We start from the raw sequence: 25,023 nt of genomic DNA, 5'->3' as shown, positions 1-25,023 counted from the left end.
AACCTCAGCGTGTTACGACCACCCTCTGCTTTCAGAGAGCAGTCAGTTTTACAGAACAAGTTTGTGGTGGCTTGTGTGTAGTCAATATTTTGAGTGTTGGAGTAAAGCTAGCTTTAATTAAGTGACAAGCAGCTGATCCACGATCATTACCCTGAGAAAACTCCCACTGATATCAAGTTTAAGGGACAGGTAAACCTGGCAGCAACCGGAAGGATCTCCATCACATTTTTAAAGCCAGAGTACAAAGTATAATTATAAAACCACCAAACATCCTGGTAAATTACAGCACATAATTAAATTCTCAAGTTTCCCCAACATTTTCTCAGTGTTCTAAATGCAGACTAAATAAGAAAGAGCACCCTAGGGGCAAAACATATCCCAACCCCATCAGCACAAATTAAACATCTTATTTCTTTCATCTGTTAGTGAAAATTCTGCTTTTAGAAAGTTACAGTCACAAGATTGGGAGCTGAAACAGATATTTCAAGAAAGGGCCTTTTGTGTAACTCACAGGGAGGAATCTGCCACATTATTCCTAAGATGGCTCTCTAATAACCACAGTTTACCGGTCATGGACACGCTCATTACGTGGCCATAGAAACTGTAGGACCAAGGGTATTTTGGGGTTGCCCTCTCTGAAATCATCCCGGCTTGCTCAGCTTTGGGGAAAGAGGCACTCCTCAATCAGGGCTTAAAAAGAAACAGTTTCACAGAGTAGAGCCCTCTTGTTTTTAGAAATGCTCCAAAAGCAATTTACAGATTCAGTGCAATCTCTATCAAAATTCCAATGGCATTTTTCAAAGAAATAGAACAAACAATCCTAAAATTCGTATGAAACCACAAAAGACCCCAAGTAGCCAAAGCAATCTTGAAAAAGAAGAACAAAGCTGGAGGCATCACACTCCCTGGTTTCAAACTATATTACAAAGATATAGTAATCAAAACAGTATGGTACTGGCATTGAAAACACACAAATATATCAATGGAACAGGATAGAGAGCCCAGAAATAAACCCATGCATGTATGTTCAATTAATTTTTGACATAAAAGCCAAGAATATTCAATAGAGAAAGGTCAGTCTGTTCAATAAATGGTGTTGGGAAAACTGAACACATGCAAAAGAATGAAACTGAACCATTATCTTACAACACACACAAAAATTAACTCCAAATGGATTAAAGACTTGCACATAAGACCTAAAACCATACAACTCCTAGGAGAAAACATAAGCAGTAAGCTCCTTGACTCTGGTCTTAGAGATGATTTTTTTGGATCTGACACCAAAAGCAAAGGCAACAAAAGCAATAAACAAGTGGGACTACAGCAAACTAAAAAGCTTCTTCACAGTGAAGGAAACCGTCAACAAAATGAAAGGCAACCTACCTAATGAGAGAAAATATCTGCAAATCATATATCTTATAAGGGAATAATATCCAAAATATATTAATAGAAAGAGCTCATACAACTTAATAGTAAAAAGGCAATCTGAATAAAAAATGGGCAGAAGACCTGAACAGACATTTTTCCAAAGAAGATATATAGATAGCTAGCAGGTATATGAAAAAATGCTCAACATCACTAAACACCAGGGAAATGCAAATCAAAACCACAAGGAGATGTCACCTCATGCCAGTCAGAATGGTTATTATCAAAAAGACAACCAATAACAAATGTTGGCAAGGATGTGGAGAAAAGGGAATTCTTGTGTACTGTCAGTAGGAATGTAAACTGGTGCAAACACCATGGAATACAGTGCAGAAGTTCCTCAAAAAATTAACATTAGAACTACCATAAGGCCCAGCAATTCCACTTCTGGGTATATATGCAGAGAAAACAAAAACACTAATTCAAAAAGAAATATACACCAATGTTCACTGCAGCATTATTTACAATAGCCAAGATACGGAAACAATCTAAACGTCCAATGATAGAAGAATGTATAAAGAAAATTTGATACACAAACACAAACACACACACAATGGAATATTATTTGGCCATAAAAAAGAATGAAATCTTGGGACTTCCCTGGTGGTGCAGTGGATAAGACTCCATGCTCCCAATACAGGAGGCTTGGGTTTGATCCCTGGTCAGGGAACTAGATCCCACATGCATGCCACAACTAATAGTTTGCATGCCACAACTAAGGAACCCATGAGCTGCAACTAAGGAGCCCACCTGCTGCAACTAAGTCCTGGTGCAAGCAAAAAAAAAAAAGAAATCTTGCCATTTGTGACAACATGGATGGACCTTGAGGGAATTATGCTAAGTGACATAAGTCAGACAGAGAAAGATAAATTCCACATAATCTCAATTTTGTGTGGAATCTTAAAAGAAAAAAATGGAAAGTAAAAGCCAAGCTCATAGATACAGACAGTAGATTGGTGGTGAGGGGTTGGGAGTGGGTACAATGGGTGAAGGGATTAAAAGGTACAAATTTCCAGTTATAAAATACATAAGTCATTGGGATGTGACGTACAGCATGGTGACTATAGTTAATAATACTGTATCGTATAATTGAAAGTTCCTAAGAAAGTAAATCTTAGAAAAAAATGTGTAACTATTTATGGCAATGGATGTTAGCCAGACTTACTGTGGTGATCATTTTGCAATATATACAAATATCTTGTACACCTAAAACTAATATAATGCTATATGCCGGTTTTGCCTCAATTAAGAAAAAAAGAATTGCTCCCAGAAGGAGTATGCAATTAATAAATGCCCTTTGAGGTAGGTCCTTAAAGAGCTTGTCTTTACCTCCTTAACTTCTTACAATCAGAAGGCTGCACTTAACAAGCCTCCTTAATCCAATTACTGATTCAGGTAACAAATCCAAATTGCTCCCTGCCTCTCTATCAAGTCTGGCTCCCCCAGGCCACCGAGGAGAGCCTGAGACACCAGCCTCCTTAAAATCACAGGAAATCTTTGCTCACATTCTTTCTATCTCCCAGGTTCCCATCCTCTATGCATCTACCTATCCAATCTCACCCCCTTCTAAGAAACTTGGCAGGGACAGTGTGGAGGGGACCAAAGCATCAGACTGGGGAACAACTAAATGCCTTTTAAGGTCCCTCTCATTCTGGCCTGTGCATCTACAAAGCACTCAAATGAGCTCACAATATACACTGAAGAGCAAAAATGAACAACTGCCAATAACAAAAGTAGAGATTTTATAGACATTTCTTACTCAGCTCAGTGGATACTTATTAAATACCAATTACATGCCAGGCACTGTGAGAAAGCTTTATTTCACCGTAAACATAATTTGAATTCAGTTGAGATGCTACCACTGTCCTTTGGTTTCAGAGACCAGAACTTCCTAATTCTAACAACGGTGTCCGAACTCCAAATGTTTGGTACCCTCTGGCCTCTCCTGGTCCATTTTTTATGTCTGTCAGTCTAGCCCTGTGGATTTTGGGGCCATGATTCAGGATGTGCTTCTTCCCGGTCCATGCGTGGATGACCGACACATCCTTCTACACACTGCTCAAACACCATGTCCTGGCCAATCTCCTCCCCGAAGGGAATGTTTCTGTGGAACTTTGCTGGCTCCTCTAGCGTGGCACTGATTGCATTCTGCTTTATAATGAAGCTGGCGTTTCTCTCTCGCTCCAGTTAGGGATCCCTGAGAACAGGCAGCAGGAAGAGCATATCCTACTGTCTTAGTTCCCCCAGCGTAGAGGATGCACATAGTAATAACTATTATTTTCCCATGAATGAAAGAATGAATCTCTTCGGTGCCTTCTAGATCGAAATTCAGTCAGGTTCAGCTTAACAAATGCCCTCAGAGTCCAGATCAGTCCTGGACAGAGCGGCAGCAAGGTGGCTAGCTACTTGGCAAGAGCACAAGCTAGGGTCAGGTCAGCTTGGCTGGTCCCAGCTCTGCCGAGTCCTAGCTGGTGGCCTTGGGAGTGTTACGTAAGCTCTTTGAGCCTTAGCTTGTAACCTATAAATGGAAGCAGTCACTGGAGCTGACGGCTAAGGTAGCTGTGAAGATTAAATGAGATAATTCACCAGAAGTCCTTAACACAGTTAGAAGCATCATCTGCTGACAACCTTTCATGGGCTAGACACTATAACACGCTGAAAAAGACCACATCACTACCCTGAACAAGGGTAATGTGAAGGTGAGAACAGACGGTAAGCTGACAGTTACAAAACAATGGCAATCACGGAGGTGAGGACAGGAAGCGGCGAGAGAGAGGGGAAGGACCACATCAGTCGGGAGTGCGCGCTGGCATCATACAACTCTGGGTCATCTGCTGCTGTTTCTCTCCAAACGTACTGAACTCAGTACTAAGTTTAAGCAGAACCGAGGATAGGCAAGTTCAAGGCCCAGAATCCCTGATTGTGCGTTTTGTACCACTTGAACCCAACATTGACCCATCCATGGCTAATTTAGAAAGTTTTCAGAAGATTATATAAAGCACTTATCACAGATGGCTGGTAAACTTTATATTATGTTTACTTTACTACAATTAAAAAAAAAAACAAGCAGATGAGCAGAACCAGAAACTACTTCTATTTTCACATACACAGATAAAGTCACTTGGATTCAACTTTTCTTCCACCAACAAAACCTACCTGGCCCTATATGTGGCAGGTCAGAAACTATAAGGAAATCATTTCAGACAGTAAAATAAACTAAAAGATGGTGTAATCTGGTTACTTTGACCAAGTTGGGGTCTAACTGTTTCCTGCATGATTAAATTAACCTGGTTTTTAAAAATGATGTAATTTATTCCAAAGATAGGTCCATAATCTCTCTGCAATTCTAAAATCTAGAAAGCTCTGAAAATCAAAACTTTTTTTCTTAAGTTTGGTTCAAAACCATATTTGGTGGCAAAACCTGACCTAACCCACGTGGGGTCACATACAGTTTTTATTTACCCACTTGGTGTGAATGTTCATACACTTTGTAGCAGAAATATTACCATGCTTGACGACGGTACCATGCCAGGTGACTGCTGTGGAGTCATATCATATATAGTATAAGCACCATGCCCAAAAGATCTGGAAATTATAAATTCCAAACTAAATCTGGCCCTCACATTTTCAAATACGAGATGGTGAATCTCTATAAAATTAATTGTATCAGATGTGAGGTCAATATCCCCAAGCTTTCGTCATTCTGTACCAAACACACGATTCTGCCACATGTACGTATCACTCATATTACCATATTTTCTAGTACTTGACCTCACATTGACTCACCATTTTTAAATGAATAAAATTATTTTTTGAAAGAAATATCTTATCTCTACTGAAAAAGCTAGTCATCTGAGAGGCTTCCTCTCTGTTAAAAAGGGACATTCTGAAGGATTCGAGAGGTGTTAAAGACACAGTAGTACCAAATTGAGACTTTCCCCTGAAATCATCAGAAAGATCAAAATAAAATGGAAGAGGCAATATTTGCCTTACTATGTGATTCAATGTCATCTAGTGCTAGGTTGGGGTACCATGCTCAAGATCTACTTTCCCCAGAAGTATTTATCCTACACTTTGGGATGCTTGCTTAGATTGTGTCATCATCCGGTTACTCAGGGAATGACTCCACTAGACGGGAAGCATTGCTGCGGTCGGGAGGTCTGGCCGTACAGAAGCATAATGTAGCAGCGAGGAGGGTAACTCTCTATCTCTGTTCTAGTTCTGTCACCCATAACCTGCTGTGTAGATCTAGCTGGGTCACGTACTGCAGCTGTCTATCAAACTAGCATAAAAACTGTCTTGAAGGCAACTCTCTGGAGCATCCATGGCCTCCACTGCCAAAGGACCCCTCAAGATAATTGGATCTAGAAGTGAACACAGACTGACAATCCAGAACACGACACAGACTAACGGGACCTCCACTCCTTGACTAACTTCCACAACAGCTGCTGTAAATAACGGCCTTCAAAAGCAGCAGAACAAGATCTACTGGAAAAAGAAAATAAGTCAGTCTTCAAAAGTACTTTCAAGTAAACATCAGCTATTTGTATTTTTAAAAATAAAATAAATGGGGCGACGGACTTCCCTGGTGGCGCAGTGGTTAAGAATCCGCCTGCCAATGCAGGGGACACAGGTTCGAGCCCTGGTCCGGGAAGATCCCACATGCCGCGGAGCAGCTAAAGCCGAGCGCCACAACTACTGAGCCTGTGCCCTAGAGCCCGTGAGCCACAACTACTGAGCCTGCGCTCTAGAGCCCGTGAGCCACAGCTACTGAAGCCCGTGCACCTAGAGCCCTGTGCTCTGCAACAAAAAAAGCCACCACAATGAGAAGCCCGTGCACCGCAATGAAGGGTAGCCCCCGCTCGCCTCAACTAGAGAAAGCCCTGGTGCAGCAACGAAGACCCAACGCCGCCAAAAACTAAACTAAAATAAAATAAATAAAAAATAAATGGGCGAAAGGGAAAATTTTTCCTACAGTACCATACTGGGGATTAGAAACGTTGCGAGTTTGAAAATCTCCCTTTTGCAACCATTAAAAAATTTAAAAATAACAACAACACATTGACTTAATGACGTGATCAAAATTAACATCACCAGTAAAGGGCAAACAGACATCATAAGCCTCTGGATCTGATGGATTGACAAGGACACAGTATTTCTTCTGGGGCTTACCTGAATCCAATTGTCCAGAAAACATCAGAGAGACCTACATTGAGGGAGAGTCTACAAAACATCTGGCCCGTTGTTCAGAAATGTCATGAAAGACGAAGAAAGGCTGCAGAACTATTCCACATTAAGGACACACATCTACTAAAATACATGATCCTGGACTGGTTTCTACACCAGAAAACAAGCTATAAAGCACATTATGGGGACAGCTGACAAAACTGGAATACAGATGGCTGATTAGTAAAAGATTTGTATCAATGTTAAATTTCCTGGTTTTGATAACTGTAGTTAAGTAACAGAACATCCATTTCATTAGGAAATACACACTCACATACTAAGGAGTAAGCAAGAACAATGTGTCTAACTTACTCTCTCACAGTTCAAGAAAAATACTTGTATATGCAGATAGATATGCAGAATATGATAAATGTTAACAGTAGGTGACTACGGGAAAAGGTAACTGGGAGTTCTTTAATGAAACTAGGTCGAAAAAAATGACAACTCCCCATCTACTGGCTGCCACTGAGGCCACCCACCCAAGCCCCAGTTTCTGTGTGGACTCACCATTCTTCTGAGAATCCTCAACAGAAGCTTCTGCTCCTTCGGGTCCTCTTTGGACATCAGTAAATCAGCAAAATTCTCTGCATTTTCGGGAGACAGGCTGTCTGGGTTTTCTCCTCCATACAACTGAACCAGTATAGACAGACACTTGGATGAAACTTCAAAAATTTCAGGATCCTCGTTAGGAAGCTGAAAATTAATAAATTGGATGACTTAAGCTTAACTGAAGATGGTGTTGGTATTCCTCAAGAACCACAGTAAAATTTGGCGTAACGGATAAAATGTCAGTCTGAGTACAAAGTTTAATTAAAGGAGTATTTTTTTGAATGGATCTTTTTCAAAATGCATACAGTAACTCAAACAAGGCTAACAGCACAAAATCAGAAGGAAATCCTGCAGTCCTTTCTTTAATCCATAGTGATGAATGACCTGTGACAAGCAAAGGACCAACATATATTTTATATGCATATGTATATATGCATATATTCATACAGGTGTATGTGCATCTATAGGTGTGAAAACACTTTGATTTTTCCGAGGCACAATACTTACATTCTTGTTTACTTGTTTAGGAAAATCCACTTTCTAGAAGATATTAAGAAACAGACAAGGTTGAACTTGTCTGTTTCCAAATCATTATTGACTAAACAGGCAGAGAGAAAGCATTGTTTCTGTATTAAAAGGTATATTATGAAATAATAATCATACCATAAGCATTTTAACCTTTTAATGTTTTATTTTATTTCTAATAGCTTTGTTGAGCTATAATTCCTGTGACATACAATTCAGTCAGTTAACATATATCTGCCATTCAATGGTTTTTAGTATTTTTCAGAGTGGTGCAACCACCAACAGAACCAATTTTAGAATTTTTTCATTACCTGAAAAAGAAACCCTGTACCTTGTAACCGCTACCTTCACGTCATCTCTTCCTCTCTACCCCCAGTCCCTGCCCAGTGCTAACGTGCTTTCTGTCTCTCTGGCTTTGCCTATTCTGGACATTTCAGATACTTGAAATCATACAAAATATGACCCTATCTGACTGGCTTCTTTCGCTTAGCATGTTCTCAAGAGTCATCCACGCTGTAGCATGTATTAGTATTTCATTTCTTTTTATTACGTAGTAATATTCCACTGTATGGATATACCACATTTTGTTTATCCATTCATCAGTTGATGGACATCTGAGTTGTTTTCACCTTTTGACTAGTATGAATAACACTGCTGTGAACATGTGTGCAAACGTTTTTGTGCAGACAAGCATTTGTTTCTCTTGGGTATATACTTAGAAGTGGAGGTGCTGAGTCATGTGATAACACTATGTGTAACTTTTTTTTTTTCTTTTTTTTTGCAGTACGCGGGCCTCTCACTGCTGTGGCCTCTCCCGTTGCGGAGCACAGGCTACGGACGCACAGGCTCAGCCGCCATGGCTCACGGGCCCAGCCGCTCCATGGCATGTGGGATCTTCCCAGACTGGGGCACGAACCCGTGTTCCCTGCATCAGCAGGCGGACTCTCAACCACTGCGCCACCAGGGAAGCCTATGTGTAACTTTCTGAGGAGCCGCCAGACTGTTTTCTAAAGCTGCCATTAGCACCAGCAATGCATGAGGTTTCCAGTTTTCCCACATCCTCACCAACACTTGTTATTACCTATATTTTTAATTACAGTTATCCTAGTGCATGTGGAGTGGTAACTCGTGGTGGCCTTTCATTTGTACTTCCCTGATGGCTAATGATGTTGAAAATCTTTTCATGTGCTTATTGTCCATTTGCATATCATCTTTGGAGAAATGTCTATTCAGATACTTTGTCCACTTTTTAAGATAGGTCATATGTCTTTTTAGAATTGAGTCTAAGTGTTCTTTATATATTTTAAATACAAATCCCTTAGCAGACATATGATTTTCAAAAATGTTTTCCCATTCTGTGGGTTGCCTTTTCACTTTCTTGATAGTGTCCTTTTTTTAAAAAAATATTTATTTATTTATTTGGCTGTGCCAGGTCTAGTTGCAGCATGTGGGATCTAGTTCCCTGACCAGGAATCGAACCTGGGCCCCCTGCATTGGGGGCACTGAGTCTCAGCCACTGGACCACCAGGGAAGTCCCTTGATAGTGTCCTTTGAGGCACAAAATATTTTTTTATTTTGATGAAGTCAAATTTATCCATTTTTTAAAAGATTTTTTTGATGTGGACCATTTTTAAAGTCGTGATTGAATTTGTTACAATATTGCTTCTATTTTATGTTTTTTTGAGTTTTTGGCCATAAGGCATGGGGGATCTTAGCTCCCTGACCAGGGATTGAACCCACACTCCCTGCATGGGAAGGCAAAGTCTTAACCACTGGACCACCAGGGAAGTCCCTATCTGTTCCTTTTATTCCTTGTGATTTTGGTGTCAAACCTAAGAAACCATTGCCTATTTCAAGGTCCTGAGATTTAAGCTTCTTCTGAGAATTTTTATAGTTTTAGCTCTTACATTTATTTTTAAGAACTTTATAGTTTCAGCTTTTACATTTAGGTCTTGATCCATTTTGAATTAATTTTTGTATACGGTATGAGTAGGCGACCACCTTCATTCTTTTGCAGGTGAGTAAATCTTATTTTGAGATATTTGCAGGTTCATATACCACTGTAAGAAACAATACAAATAGATACCACACATACTTCACCCAACTTCCCCAATGGAAACATCTTGCATAACTATAGTACAAGATCACAATCAGGAAATTAACATGTATATTAGGGCAGCCACTCCTGCTTTTTAAAAATTAATATTTGCATGGTATATACTTTTCAAGCTTTTACTTTCAACCTGCCTATATCATATTTGAAGTGAGATTTTTGTAGACAACATACTGTTGGACCATGTTTTCTTATCCATTCTAGTCATCTCTGTCTTTTAATTGGTGCATTTAGACCATTTACATTTTTATGATAAATATTAAGATGCTAGGGTTTAAGTCCAACATGCAATTTTATTGTCTTCTATTTATTTCCCCTGTTTCTTATTTTTCTGATTCCCTCTCTCTTTTTTTAACCTTCCTGTGGGTTACTTGAACATTTGTTTTATGTTTTCATTAAGTATTATTAAATTCTCTTTTATTCCCAATATTATTTTCTTAGGGTTGCCATAACAAAGTACCACAAACTGGGTGACATAAACAACAGAAATGTATTACCTCGCGGTTCTGGAAGCTAGAAGTTCAAAATCAAACAGCAGGACCCTGCTACCTCTGAAACTCATAGTATGAATCTTCGCTTGCTTCTTATGACTTGCTGGAAACCTCTGGCATTTCTTAGTTTGTGGCTGCATAATTCCCATCTCTGCCTCCGCCATCACATGGCTTCCTCCCTGTGTGTGTCTGAATTTACACGGTTGTCTTCTTACAAAGACACCAGTCATATTGGATTAGGGCCCCCCCCTACTTGAGTATGACCTCATCTTAATTAACTACATCTAGACCATCAGTATTTTCAAATGAGGTTTAATATTCTGAAGTGCTGGGAGTTAGGACTTCAACATATCATTTTTGTGGCGGACACAATTCAACCCATTACACTTCCTATCAACTTTCTTTTGTGCTCAGTTGTTTATTCACGTTGGTTTCTCTCCTTCTGGCTGTTATGCTTCCCCAAATGTCTGGTGGTCCTTGGCTTTCTATTCTATGAATGAAAGATTGGTCAGATTATTATAGGCAGCTGGCTTCCATTTCCTTTCCATTTGTATATGTCTGATTCTTCAAGTTGCCTCCTCTGCCTGTGTTCTATGATTTCCTCAAGCTCCACAATGCTTCTCTCTAGGGCATAACCCCAAACTAGAAATCACATCAGATAGTTCATTCTCTTTACAGTGCAGTTCTTGACCTATTATGTTGCAATAAAGCAGAGCAAAATTAATAAGGGAAGGGGACTGACAGGCCTGCCGGTTCTAAATGTGCACCTTCAATTAGCCTGGTTAAGTGCCTAGGGCCTCCATCAGTTTTCCACTCTGAGTTTATAGATCATCTGCATCTGTTCCTACCTTCTGGTTAGTTTCTTCCTATGTATGTTCTGGGTGATAGGTTTCTTCACTGTATTTCGATTCAGTTCCATCTGCTTTCTATCATCTAGTAACTGCACAAAATTTCTTTTCCACTAACAGCTTCTCCTTCCATTCTCCCATGATTGTAAGATATTTAATCCTTTCTCTATTTTCATAGCTTTTGGGTAGTTAGTGAGATACGAACAGGCATTCATGCTTCTATTTCAGTCTACTTTAACATTTCTGAGTTAGTTTTGCTTCACTGTTGAAATGATGGGAGGATGCTTATCATAAGTAATAATTTCAAAGACGGCTTATTTCTTGGATCCTTGTAAACTTGATAATGTTTGTGTTTTGTTTTGTTTTGTGTGCCCTGCCCCACCACTACCAAAAAGATTGTGATGGTATAAAAATCTTTCCATCTTCCCTGGACTAACAGGATAAGATTATACCCAAGTGCTTGCAAAAACAAACTAGCAGAAAAATACATGAAACAATGGTTTTTAAGACACTAGACATCAGGTAATGTAGGACAGTGATGCCCAAGGGATGGAGAACAATTGAGGTGAGCTCTACTCTTGTCCCAGGTCAGAGGCTTACGAGGTCACCAGGCCTAAGCACAGGGACGGCAACTGAGGTGGAAACCAGCAGATAAAAATTTTAAGTTGAGGAGACAGAGTGAAAAGTCTCAGAAAACCAAAGCAGCTAGAGTTCATAGGACAAAGTACCAGAGAGAAGAGAGCAGGCCAAAGCTCACTCTGAAGACACAGGTAACCTGGATAGCACTTTATCCATTAGAGAAAATGAATTTACGGTTAAAAACCTTCCTACAAAGAAAACTACAGGCCCAGATGGCTTTATTGGTGACTACCAAGTCTATACAAATTCTTCCAGAAAGCTAAAGGAAATGGAAACTTCCAAACTCATTCTATGTGGCCAGTACTGATACCAAAACTAGACAAACACATTCCAAGAAAAGACAACTTCAGTCCAATAGCCCTTATGAATATAGATGAAAAAATGTGTTAGCAAACCAAATTCAGCAACATATTAAAAGTATTGTATACTATGGCCAAGTGGGATTTATCCTAGGAATGTAAGGCTAGTTTAGCATCTAAAAATCAATGTTAGGTGCAATATTAATAGAATAAAAGACAAAAATTATAAGAGCCTTTCAACAGTCATAGAATAAGCATTTGACAAAATTAAAACCTCTTTTAGGATAAAAAAAACTCAACAAATTATAAATAGAAGAGAACCTTCTCAAATTGATAAAGGATATCTAGGGAAAAATCTATAGCTGACACCATACTTAATGGGTACAGAGTGGATTCCTTCCCTCTAAGATCATGAACAAGATAGACGTCCATTCTTGCCAGGTCTATTCACCACTACATTGGAAGTTCTAGCTAGGGCAATAAGGCAAGGAAAAGAAATAAAAATCATCTAGAAAGGCAAACCCTATTTGCAGATTACATGATCTTACATACAGAAAATCCTAGAGAATCCACTTTTTTTTAACTATAAAAATAAACAAGTTCTGAAAGGTGGTAGAATAAGAGATCAACATACACTAATATGTATAAAATAGGTAACTAATGAGAACCTGCTGTATAGCATAGAGAACTCTACTTAATGCTCTGTGGTGACCTAAATGGGAAGGAAATCCAAAAAAGAGGGATATATGTATACACATAGTTGATTCACTTCGCTGTATAGCAGAAACTAACACAACACTGTAAAGCAACTACACCCCAATAAAAAAAAGCAATTGTATCTCTATACACTAGCAATGAAGAATCTGAAAACTAAATTAAGAAAACAATTTCACTTATAATAGCATCAAAAATAACAGAATATTTAGAACTAATGTTAAAAGAAGTACATAACTTGTACACTGAAAAGTGAAACATTCTTGGAAAAAATTAAACAAGGTACATAAACGGTAAAACATTCCATGTTCAAGGATTGGAAGAGTTAACATTATTAAGTTGGCAACATGCCCCAAACTGATCTACAGATTAAAAGCATTCAGAGCTGCAGCTGGATTTTTTTTTTTTTTTTTAGAAATTGATGATCCTAAAATTCATATGGAAATGCAAGGGACTAAGAATAGCCGAAACAAACTTACAAAAGAAGAATAAATTTGGAGGGATCACATTTCCCAATTTCAAATTTTGCTACAAAGCTACAGTAATCCAGTAAATGTAGTACTGGAATAAGGACATGCATAATGATCAATGGAATAGAATTTAGAGCCCCTAATTAAACGCTTACATTTATGGTAAGCTGATTTTCAACAAGAGTGCCAAGACAATTTAATGGGGGGGTGGTGAGAAAAATGGTCTTTTCAACAAATGGTGCTAAGACAACTAGATATCCATACGCAAAAGAACGAAGGTGGACCTGTACACCACACCACATCCAAAAATTATCTCCAAATGGATCAAATACCTAAATACAAGAGCTAAACATATAAAACTTTTAGAAGAACACATAGGAGTAATTACACCTTTGTGTCCTTGGGTTAGGCAATGGTTTCTCGGGTATGACACCAAAAGCACAAGCAACAACCAAAAAAATTTTGATAAACTGGACTTCAACAAAATTAAAACATTTTGTGCTGTAAATGATACCATGAAGAAAGTAAAAAGACCACCCACAGAATAAGGGAAAATTGCTATAAATCTAATACCTAATAAGGGACTTGCATACACACACAATATAAAAACTCTTACAACTCAGTAATAAAAAGACAAATAACATAATTTTTAAAGGGCAAAGAAAATAGACATTTCTTCCCAAAAGGTATATAAATGGTCAATAACCACAGGAAAAGATATTCAACATCATTAGCCATCAGGGAAATGCAAATCAAAACCACTAGGAGATACCACTTCACACCCACTAGGATGGCTATAATTAAGAATACAGACAATGACAAGTGCTGGTGAGCGTGTGGGGAAACTAGAACCTTCATACATTGCTGGTGCTGATGGCAGCTTTGTAAAGCACTCTATTTCCTCAAAAGGTTAAACAGACTGATCACAGGACTGAGCAATTCCACTCTCAGATACATACTCAAGAGAAAGAAAGCACATTTACACAAAAACTTGTACACAATTGTTCACAGTAGCCTTATTCAAAATAGCCAAAAAGTGTTAACAACTCAAATGTCCATAATAAATGGATAAGCAACTATGGTGTATCTATGTAATAGAATATTATCTGCCAAAACCAAGAATGAAGTACTGATACATGCTACAGACATGAATGAACCTTGGAAAAAGCATCATGCTAAGAGAAAGGCCACATATTATATAGTTCCATATATAAGAAATATCCAGCATAGGCCAATCTATAGAATCAGAAAGTAAATTAGTGATTGAAAAGGGTCTGGAGGGGAGAGAATGGGAAGTGACTCTTAATGAATATGAAATTCCTTTCTGAACATTCAGACGAAGATGTTCTGGAATTAGATAATGGTGATGGTGCACAACTCTGAGAAAATACTAAACAGCAGTGAACTGTACACTTTACAGGGGTTAAAGGTACAAATACTTCCTGATAAATCTTTTTTTTTTTTTTTTTTTTGCGGTACGCGGGCCTCTCACTGCTGTGGCCTTTCCCGTTGCGGAGCACAGGCTCCGGACGCACAGGCTCAGCGGCCATGGCTCACGCGCCCAGCCTCTCCGCGGCATGTAGGATCCTCCCGGACCGGGGCACGAACCGGTGTCCCCTGCATCGGCAGGCGGACTCTCAACCACTGCGCCACCAGGGAAGCCCCTGATAAATCTTTTTTAAAAAAACAACAGCAACTCTGCACAAAGTCTTCAAGAAAAACGAAGAGGAGAGAATACTTCCCAACTCATTTTCTGAGACCAACACTACCCTGATACCAAAACCAGACAAAAACAGTATAAAAAAGTAAACTACAAAACATGAACACAGATGCACAAATTCTAAACAAAATTATAGCAAATCAAAGGATAATAATATTAAAAGGATAATAATATTAAATAAAGGAACAATAAAATATTAAAAGGATATTATATTATCAAACAAAATATTAAAAGGATAATAATAAGACAATACATCCTGACTAAACAGAGTGTATCCTAGGAATGTAGGTCTGTTTAATGTTCAAAAATCAGTCAATGTAATAAATCATATGTATTAATTTCCCAGGGCTACCATCATAATAAAGGATCACAAACTAGGTGGGTTAAAAGAACAAAAATTTATCTTCTCACTGTTCTGGAGGCTAGAAGTCTGAAATCAAGGCAGAGCCATGCCCCTTCTGAAGCCTCCAGGGGGGAATCCCTCCTTGCTTCCTCCAGCCCCCAGTAGCCCCAGACGTTCCTTGGCTTGTGGCAGCAGAACTCCAATCTCTGCCTGCATCGTCACACTGCATTCTCCCTTGTGTCTCTGGCTTCATATGGCCATCTTCTTATAAGGACAGCAGTCATAATGGATTAGGGAGCCCTCACTATTCCAGTATGACTTCATCTTAACAAATTACATATACATGCAATGAGCCTATTTCCAAATAAGGTCCCACTCTGAGGTACTGGGGGGTTAGGATTTTAACACATATTTTTTGAGGGATACAGTCAACCCATAACACCATAATAACTAAAAAAGAAAAACCATATGATCATCTCAGTAGAAAAAGTATTTAACAATATTCAACACCTATTTCTAACAAAAACTCAGCAAACAAGGAGTGGAAGGAAACTTCTTTAGCCTGATAAAAAATATGTCAGAGACTGAATGCCTCACCCTGAGATCAGAAAGATAGATAGGAACATCTGCTCTCACCACTTCCGCTCAACATGGGAGGTTCTGGTCAGCACAGTCAGGCCAAAATAAATTAATAAATAAAAGGCATCCAGATTGGAAAGGAAGACTTAACTGCTTATTTGCAGAAGACATGATTCTCGATGTAGAAAATCCAATGGAATTCACAAACAATCCACTAGACCCCATAAATGAGTTTAACACAGTTAACAAAAACACTAAATGGAAAAGAGATACATGCACTCCAATGCTCATAGCAGCATTATTTACAGTTGTCAAGATATGGAAGCAACCTACATGTTCATCAACAGATGAATGGATAAAGAAGATGCAGTATATAAATAAATAAATAAATATATATATGTACACACACATACACACACCCAATGGAATACTATTTGGCCATAAAAAGAATGAAATTTTGCCATTTGCAGCAATATGGATGGACTTGGAGGGCATTATGCTCAGTGAAATAAGTGGGATGGAGAAAGACAAATACTGTATGATACCACTTACACGTGGAATCTTAAAAATACAACAAACTAGTGAGTATAACAAAAAAGAAGCAGACTCACAGATACAGAGAACAAACTAGTGGATACCAATGGGGGGGAGGGGCAATATATCAATAGGAGTAGGTGATTAAGAGATACAAACTATTAGGTATAAAATAAGCTACAAGGGGGACTTCCCTGGTGGTCCAGTGGGTAGGACTCCGTGCTCCAAGTGCAGAGGGCCTGGGTTCGATCATTGGTCAGGGAACTAGATCCCGCATGCATGCCACAACTAAGAGTTCACATGCTGCAACTAGGAGTATGCAAGCCGTAAGTGAGAAGTCCACATGCCACAACTAAGAGCCTGCATGCCGGAACTAAGTAGCCCACAGGCTGCAACTAAGAGCCCGCATGCTGCAACTGGGACCCGGTGCAGCCAAAATAAATAAATAGATAAATAAATAAATACTAAAAAATAAATAAATCAGTTTTTAAAAATAAAGCTACAAGGATATACTGTACAACACGGGGAATACAGCCAACATTTTACAATAACTATAAATGGAGTATAACCTTTAAAAATTATGAATCACTATATTGTACCCCCATAACATTATATAATATTGCACAGCAACTATACTTCAATAAAATATAATTTTAAAAAATTTTAAAGGGAAATAATCACATGTGAGTATATCTGCATGTACAAAGTTATTTATTGCAATGCTGTAAGTGAAAAAATTATAAACAATCTAAATGTCCAACAGTAAATAATTATAATATGTACTCATAAAAAAACAATATCATGTACAATAACATCTAAAAAATTCAAAGATTTAGGGATAAATCTGACAAAAGATGAAAGACCTGTACACTAAACCCCACAAAATACTGCCGAGAGAAATTAAAGAGGATCCATATAACTGGAGGAATATATCTTGTTCATGAGTGAGAAGACTCAATTTTGTTAAAATGCCAATTCTCCCAAAATTAAGACTAAATGTAATCCCAATCGAAACCCCAATAGGTTTTTTTTTTTGGTAGAAATCAACAAACTAAGTTTTTATATTATACATGTATATATTAGTTGAAAGAATAATATTACCTGATTTCAAGACATTATTATAATGCTGAAATAATTAAAACAGTATGGCATTGGCATAAAGTTAGACACAGATCAGAGCCCAGGAACTAGACCCTCACAAACACAACTGAGTTTTGACAAAGGTGCAATGGCAATACAGTTGAGAATATAGTTTCAACAAATGTGCTCAAACAATATGCAGAAATATAAACTTCAATCTAGACCTTTTACCACGTACCAGAATTAACTCAAAATAGTTGATAGCATGTGTCAATTCTACGGTTAGCTAAGGTAGCTCAGAACCACCAAGGAACATCCACAGTAAATGAAAGAAGCCAGAATCCTCAGGAATCCCTGACACTCATATGGTTCTTTAAAATATATATATTGATAGACCTAAATATAAACCTACCCCTGTAAAATTTCTAAGAGAAAACAGAGGCAAAAACTTTGTTAACCTTAGATGTGGGAAAGATTTCTTACATATGATGCAAAAAGTGCAATTCACAAAAGAAAAAGAAAAAGGTAAAATGGACTTCATTTAATCAAAAACTTCTCTTTGAAAAACACTGCCTAGTTCATAAATGCTCAATAAGAGGTAGATAGTACCGCCACCACCCCCATTGCAAAGGATCCCTTTAATGGAGACTCATAAAAAAAGTGTTCTTTCAGAGCTAAAAACTAGAATATGTTTTTTGCCCCAAAGAACTCTCACCCCACTACTCACCCCACTTACTGGGCAAGGTACATCTTGTAAATGATTATATTCTCATTTTTGTCTTGCAACCAGGACTCTTAAGGCCAAAACCATGGCCCAACTTTAGCAATTATATTAGACTTCATATTTGTATAGAAACTTCACCCTATCTTACCTTCATTGTTTTCTTCACGTTTTCTACTTAGGATTGCCAGCCTTTTTTTTTTTTTTTAAAGGACACCCAAGTTAAGTTTGAATTTCAGATAAACAATTTATCTTTTTTAGTGTAAGTATATCCATTTGGCATCTTGTAATCTACCGGACAACCCTAACTTGATAGCAAACATTCTCATTAGCAAACTCAAATGCTTTGTGAGAGAGATAACAAATATAAACACACACACACATTGGATATATCTCAAAGTAAACTTATACTTCAACTTTAAAAACTGTTTTAAAACAATTGAAAATCACAGTTGTACTGTTTACTTCCCTTTACTCAACCCGCATAATACAATACAACATTTCAAAACCTTTCTCATTTTATATTCTATTTTTAAAATATTGCCTAGTACAGTGTTTTGCCAAAATTATAAGGGAATATTTATTTTCAGAGAAGAGAATATATTAATCAAGAAAGAAAAACACTTAGTAATACAAGGTTTTCTACCCCTTTGATATTATTTAAACACCTGGAGAAAAGATTCCCTCTGTTTTACCAGGACATCTTTAACAAGATTTCACATTAGGCCATGAATCCCTGTTCCTCTTCATTTTAATACATCCCTCCTGCCCAAACTCAGCTGAAGAGGCAGCAGAAAAGAGCATTAAGCTGATGAATGGTGGTTAATTCCTTATGACAGCGCCCCGGAAACACTGTTGACCACAGCCTTGACACTGTCCCCTTCCCCTGAGAAGTTATCCTTACTTCTTGGACCCCCAGGCACATTATATTCCTAAATGTGGAAATTTTGATGGAAGAAAACCTGCCATTACCATTACTGATTCAGTTGTAAGTCTATATATCATGGACTAGAGTACCAGGGTTTTTAAAAAATCCAAAAATAAGTTGAAAGTCACTGGTAGGTCAAATCAGCATCGACTTCTGGGCCTCCTGCACTGCCCTGACTAGTTTCATAATAAACTTCACATTTTCCTCATCAATAACTAAAGAATGGGAAAATATAGCTCATTTAAAAAATTATAACCAGTCAATACAGAAGGAGATTTAAATAATTCTACTGAAGCACCAAAGTTGCAGAAACCATAGAGGGTAAATACGTCAACACCGACTGTTAAGATGCTAGGGTTCTGTGTAAAAGCTTTGGCCTGATCATATGTCCCTTTCTGCTATTTTTCTCTCTCTCCACTGTAGACATTCAGGTGGATTCTGCTTTTGTCATTGGATGACAGAAAGATGTTCGAGACAGATACCCAAGAAGTAACCAAATGTTCCATTATGCTTCCACTTGTGTTCCCTACAATTTATTTTCCACACAGAAGCCACAGTGATTTTTTAAAAAACTTTTATCAGATCATATCGCCCTCCTGCTCAAAACCTCCGAAAACTTCTCAGCGCATTTAGATATAGTCCAAAGGCCTTGCTGTGGCTGACAAGACCCTGTCTGAGCAACGAGGCAGCATGACTGGAGTGAATGTGGTAGAAGAGGCTAGACAATGAGGCCAGAGAGGGCAAGATGGTGCAGAGCCGGCACAAACCTGAGTCAGATCCTCATTCACTGCTTGAACCACCATGGGCTTAGATATTCTCATGGTGATATTGTAGGTAGCATTATAGGATATGTGAGTGGAGTTCCAGGGACGGTCATGGCTAAAGATACAAACTTGGAAATCCTCCTTGTATAGCCACCACTGAAATCAAGGAGTTGAGTGAGATCACCCGGGGAGAGCGTGGTAGCCCAGCCCTACACTGCAGTGTGGAGCTTGGAAAGCTTCTCTTCAGGGAAGACTCAAATCACTTCTACCACCACCCTCCTCAGAAAATTCAGGCAGGCGTTACTCTGGGGTACTGTGTGATTTCTTCTCAGCTTCGACTTCTTTAGGAAAAGTCCCGGCATCATGTTGGAGGACATGTACTAGGGCTACTTGGTCTTCTGTATGTGGAAATTGGAGAAAAGCGTAAGAGGGATCAAGTGCAGAGCTTTCCTCATACAGACTTTTGAAAACATCCCTATTTTCATCTCCTCCCCAGAGGCCAGAGATGCTGTGGGGTTTCAGTGGGAAGGCCAACTCCCACCACCCTGCTGGCAACCCCGCAGGGTGTTTTGGGGCCAGGCTTCCTCTGCCTGTTTAATCCTTCTACAGGCTTCCTTCTATCTCCTAGAAATATGTTGAAATCTTAATCTGCTACTGACTCCCATGTTCCCTTTCTCTTCATTGTTCTAGCTTTATTCTTTCTTGAGTTCCTGCACTTTTCCTTTAAAGGCGTCTTGTGAGAGGGGATGGACGTGTGAAAAGTGAGAACAGTGAAAAGAGACCTTCCTGTTCAAGATTTTCTTCGTAAATCTCACATTTATTCCACAGGACCATTTTAATGAAGTAAAGAGTGTGCATGAAATTATGATTTAAAATTTGTAGATGAGTTTGGGAAGAATCTGTATTTTTAAATCTTACCACCAGGTACCTGCATGTCTCTCCATTCATTCAGGTCCTATCTTATGTCTTTGAGAATGTTACACAGTTATCGTCATATAACTTGCATTTTCTTGTTACATTTAGTTTTGGCCTTTTTGCGGGGGGCAGGGGTGTGGAGTTCTTTTCACAGAAAAACTTCTAACAGATTAATGCCAGTATAAAGAAAAGCTCTTGGTTTTGGGGTATTATGTTTTAAGCCACCAACTTACTGAAATTTGCTTTTAGTCCAACAAGTTTTTTATTTCAATCTTTTCTTCCCTAGGTATAAAAACCTTAGCAACTGAAAGTAACTGTCATTTTTAGACTTAATATTTCTCTTATCTTACAGCATTACCAACAACACATCCCCCTCCCCCCGCCACTGCTGACTACTTCGGGACAGTAGAAGACATTCCTCTTTATTCAATTTTTTTTTTTTTTTTTGCGGTACGTGGGCCTCTCACTGTTGTGGCCTCTCCCGCTGCGGCGCACAGGCTCCGGACACGCAGGCCCAGCAGCCATGGCTCACAGGCCCAGCCGCTCCACGGCATGTGGGATCTTCCCGGACCGGGGCACGAACTCCTGTCCCCTGTCCCAACCACTGTGCCACCAGGGAAGCCCTCTTTATTCAATTTTAATGAAAATGCTTTCAATGTTTATTTTAAATGCTTACAATTAATTTCTAGAAAATAACTTTCAACATGTTTGGAAGATTCACTCTATCTTAAATGGAGTTTTTAAAAATGAAGACTGGTTTAGCTGAACTAATTTTTAGCACTGATTATGATGATCATGTTTTTATTCTCCTTCAATTTCTTAAAATATTAAATTATGCTTTTCGAGTGCTTGAACTATTCTTGAATTCCTGGATAAAAACCTATTTGGTTACAGTGGTCCTTTAATATACTGCTAGATCTGATTTACCTTTTTGAAATTTTCTCACCTCTGTTAATAAGTAAAAGTGATCTTCATTTGTTCTGTACTATTTTAAAGTAGGTTATGGTATTAGATTTATTATAGCTTTATGAAAATAAACTAAAAAGCTTTCCATCTTTTTCTGTACTCTAAATTATTTAAATAGTATAGAGGTTGTCTATTTGTTGAAAATTTAGAACTCACTTGTAAAACCACCCAGGCCTGCAATGTTTTAATGATAGATCTTGTAGATGCAAAATATCACATTATTAGAATCTGGTTGTCTGGGTTTTTTTTTTTTTTTCTATATTTTAAGTTTTTTCTTTCGGTAGTAACTGATGCAATTCTAGTACCTACCCTTCAAATTGGCAGCCCTTCTAACTGTTTGTGAAAGAAATCTTAGCAGAATAATAAAGAGGAAAATGTTCCTTCTTTCCCTGCAGTTGCAGAAAAGGAGAATCTATTGTATATCATAAAGTTGTCCTTGAAAATATCGTTTCTAATAATGGAGTCTCATAAGACATCTAGAAGGCAAAGAGGGTGATCATGTCCTCTGTAACCAACGTGTAACTTTTAAAACATAAATAATTCTGATTTTTACCTTACCTAACAACATTTGCTTTCGTGATAATACCTATATTGACATCTGTGAATTTCTACATGGTATATATACTCATAACATCTCCGTTGGATTGCCATATCCTTCCTTTCCACATGCTTGTGGTGAAAACAAGTTTAGACCTTGTGGATTCCTATTTAAATAGTTTGAGAGACATATTATTAGATGATCAAACTTACATCTTTTGAAGTTTGATATTTTTATCTATTCTGATGCCAATTTTGGTAATTTTTAATTTTCTATAAAATCATCTACTTCTCTATACAAAGTTAATGCCTTAATGTTACACATAGTTTCCATTTGTGTGGCTATATTTCCTTTCTCTTTCCCAATGCTACAGCCATGGGATCCAAATTAATATAGTTAGTGAGACATCATTTTTACCTGTCAAATGGACAAAATTTCAGAAAGACTCAGAAGATGTAGTGCTGAAGATGTAGGAAAATGAGTATATTTATACACTTTTAATTAGAATATAAACTGCTAAAATCTTTTGGGAAGCCATATAGCAATTAATATTTATTAAAATTGAAAAGTACCTTTTAATCTAGCCATCTCACTTCTGGGTGCTTATCTACCAAAGGAAATACAGAAGTACCTAAACCCAAACAAAGATGTGTATTGTATTATGCTCCTAATAGCAAATAAGTGGAAACAACCTGACTGGCCATGCATCAGGAGATGTTTCAACTGAATGAACAATAGTACATTCACACTATAAAATACTGTGAAGCTATTAAAAAGAATGAGGTGTTCTACGAGCCCACCATCACCTTGATACCAAAACCAGACAAGGATGTCACAAAGAAAGAAAACTACAGGCCAATATCACTGATGAACATAGATGCAAAAATCCTCAACAAAATACTAGCAAACAGAATCCAACAGCACATTAAAATGATCATATACCATGATGAAGTGGGGTTTATCCCAGGAATGCAAGGATTCTTCAATACATGCAAATCAATCAATGTGATACACCATATTAACAAACTGAAGGATAAAAACGATATGATCATCTCAATAGACGCAGAAAAAGCTTTCGACAAAATTCAACACCGATTTAGGATAAAAACCCTCCAGAAAGTAGGCACAGAGGGAACTTACCTCAACATAATAAAGGCCATACATGACAAACCCACAGTGAATATCATTCTCAGTGGTGAAAAACTGAAACCATTTCCTCTAACATCAGGAACAAGACAAGGTTGCCCACTCTCACCACTACTATTCAACATAGTTTTGGAAGTTTTAGCCACAGCAATCAGAGAAGAAAAGGAAATAAAAGGAATCCAAATTGGAAAAGAAGAAGTAAAGCTGTCACTGTTTGCAGATGACATGATACTATACATAGAGAATCCTAAAGATGCTACCAGAAAACTACTAGAGCTAATCAATGAATTTGGTAAAGTAGCAGGATACAAAATTAATGCACAGAAATCTCTTGCATTCCTATACACTAATGATGAAAAATCTGAAAGTGAAATCAAGAAAACACTCCCATTTACCATTGCAACAAAAAGAATAAAATATCTAGGAATAAATCTACTTAAGGAGACAAAAGACCTGTATGCAGAAAATTATAAGACACTGATGAAAGAAATTAAAGATGATACAAATAGATGGAGAGATATACCACGTTCTTGGATTGGAAGAATCAACATTGTGAAAATGACTCTACTACCCAAAGCAATCTACAGATTCAATGCAATCCCTATCAAACTACCACTGGCATTTTTCACAGAACTAGAACAAAAATTTCACAATTTGTATGGAAACACAAAAAACCCCAAAGAGCCAAAGAAATCTTGAGAACGAAAAATGGAGCTGGAGGAATCAGGCTCCCTGACTTCAGACTATACTACAAAGCTACAGTAATCAAGACAATATGGTACTGGCACAAAAACAGAAATATAGATCAATGGAACAGGACAGAAAGCCCAGAGATAAACCCACGCACATATGTCACCTTATCTTTGATAAAGGAGGCAGGAATGTACAATGGAGAAAGGACAGCCTCTTCAATAGGTGGTGCTGGGAAAACTGGACAGGTACATATAAAAGTATGAGATTAGAACACTCCCTAACACCATACACAAAAATAAGCTCAAAAGGGATTAAAGACCTAAATGTAAGGCCAGAAACTATCAAACTCTTAGAGGAAAACATAGGCAGGACACTTTATGACATAAATCACAGCAAGATCCTTTTTGACCCACCTCCTAGAGAAATGGAAATAAAAACAAAAATAAACAAATAGGACCTAATGAAATTTCAAAGCTTTTGCACAGCAAAGGAAACCATAAACAAGACCAAAAGACAAACCCTCAGAATGGGAGAAAATATTTGCAAATGAAGCAACCGACAAAGGATTAATCTCCAAAATTTATAAGCAGCTCATGCAGCTCAATAACGAAAAAAAAACCAACCCAATACAAAAATGGGCAGAAGACCTATATAGACATTTCTCCAAAGAACACACACAGACTGCCAATAAACACATGAAAAAATGCTCAACATCATTAATCATTAGAGAAATGCAAATCAAAACTACAATGAGATATCATCTCACGCCAGTCAGAATGGCCATCATCAAAAAATCT

At 38.0% G+C, this 25,023-nt stretch overlaps 1 protein-coding gene across 4 annotated transcripts in view; it reads right to left on the bottom strand.

Annotated features, from left to right (window-relative positions):
* ULK4 (unc-51 like kinase 4) overlaps window positions 1-25,023 on the bottom strand; it is a 518,420-nt gene that overhangs the window by 117,701 nt on the left and 375,696 nt on the right. For all 4 annotated transcript variants that reach the window (XM_067753978.1, XM_067753980.1, XM_067753979.1 and 1 more), the window contains one exon: window positions 7,159-7,344. In XM_067753978.1, coding sequence (XP_067610079.1) covers window positions 7,159-7,344 — 186 coding nt within the window. The remainder of the gene's footprint in view (window positions 1-7,158; window positions 7,345-25,023) is intronic.

The sequence above is a fragment of the Pseudorca crassidens genome, chromosome 10, assembly GCF_039906515.1.
Source record: "Pseudorca crassidens isolate mPseCra1 chromosome 10, mPseCra1.hap1, whole genome shotgun sequence".
NCBI lineage: Eukaryota > Metazoa > Chordata > Mammalia > Artiodactyla > Delphinidae > Pseudorca > Pseudorca crassidens.
The sequence above is the reverse complement of the archived record's forward strand: the minus strand, read 5'-3'. Positions and strand labels throughout refer to the sequence as shown.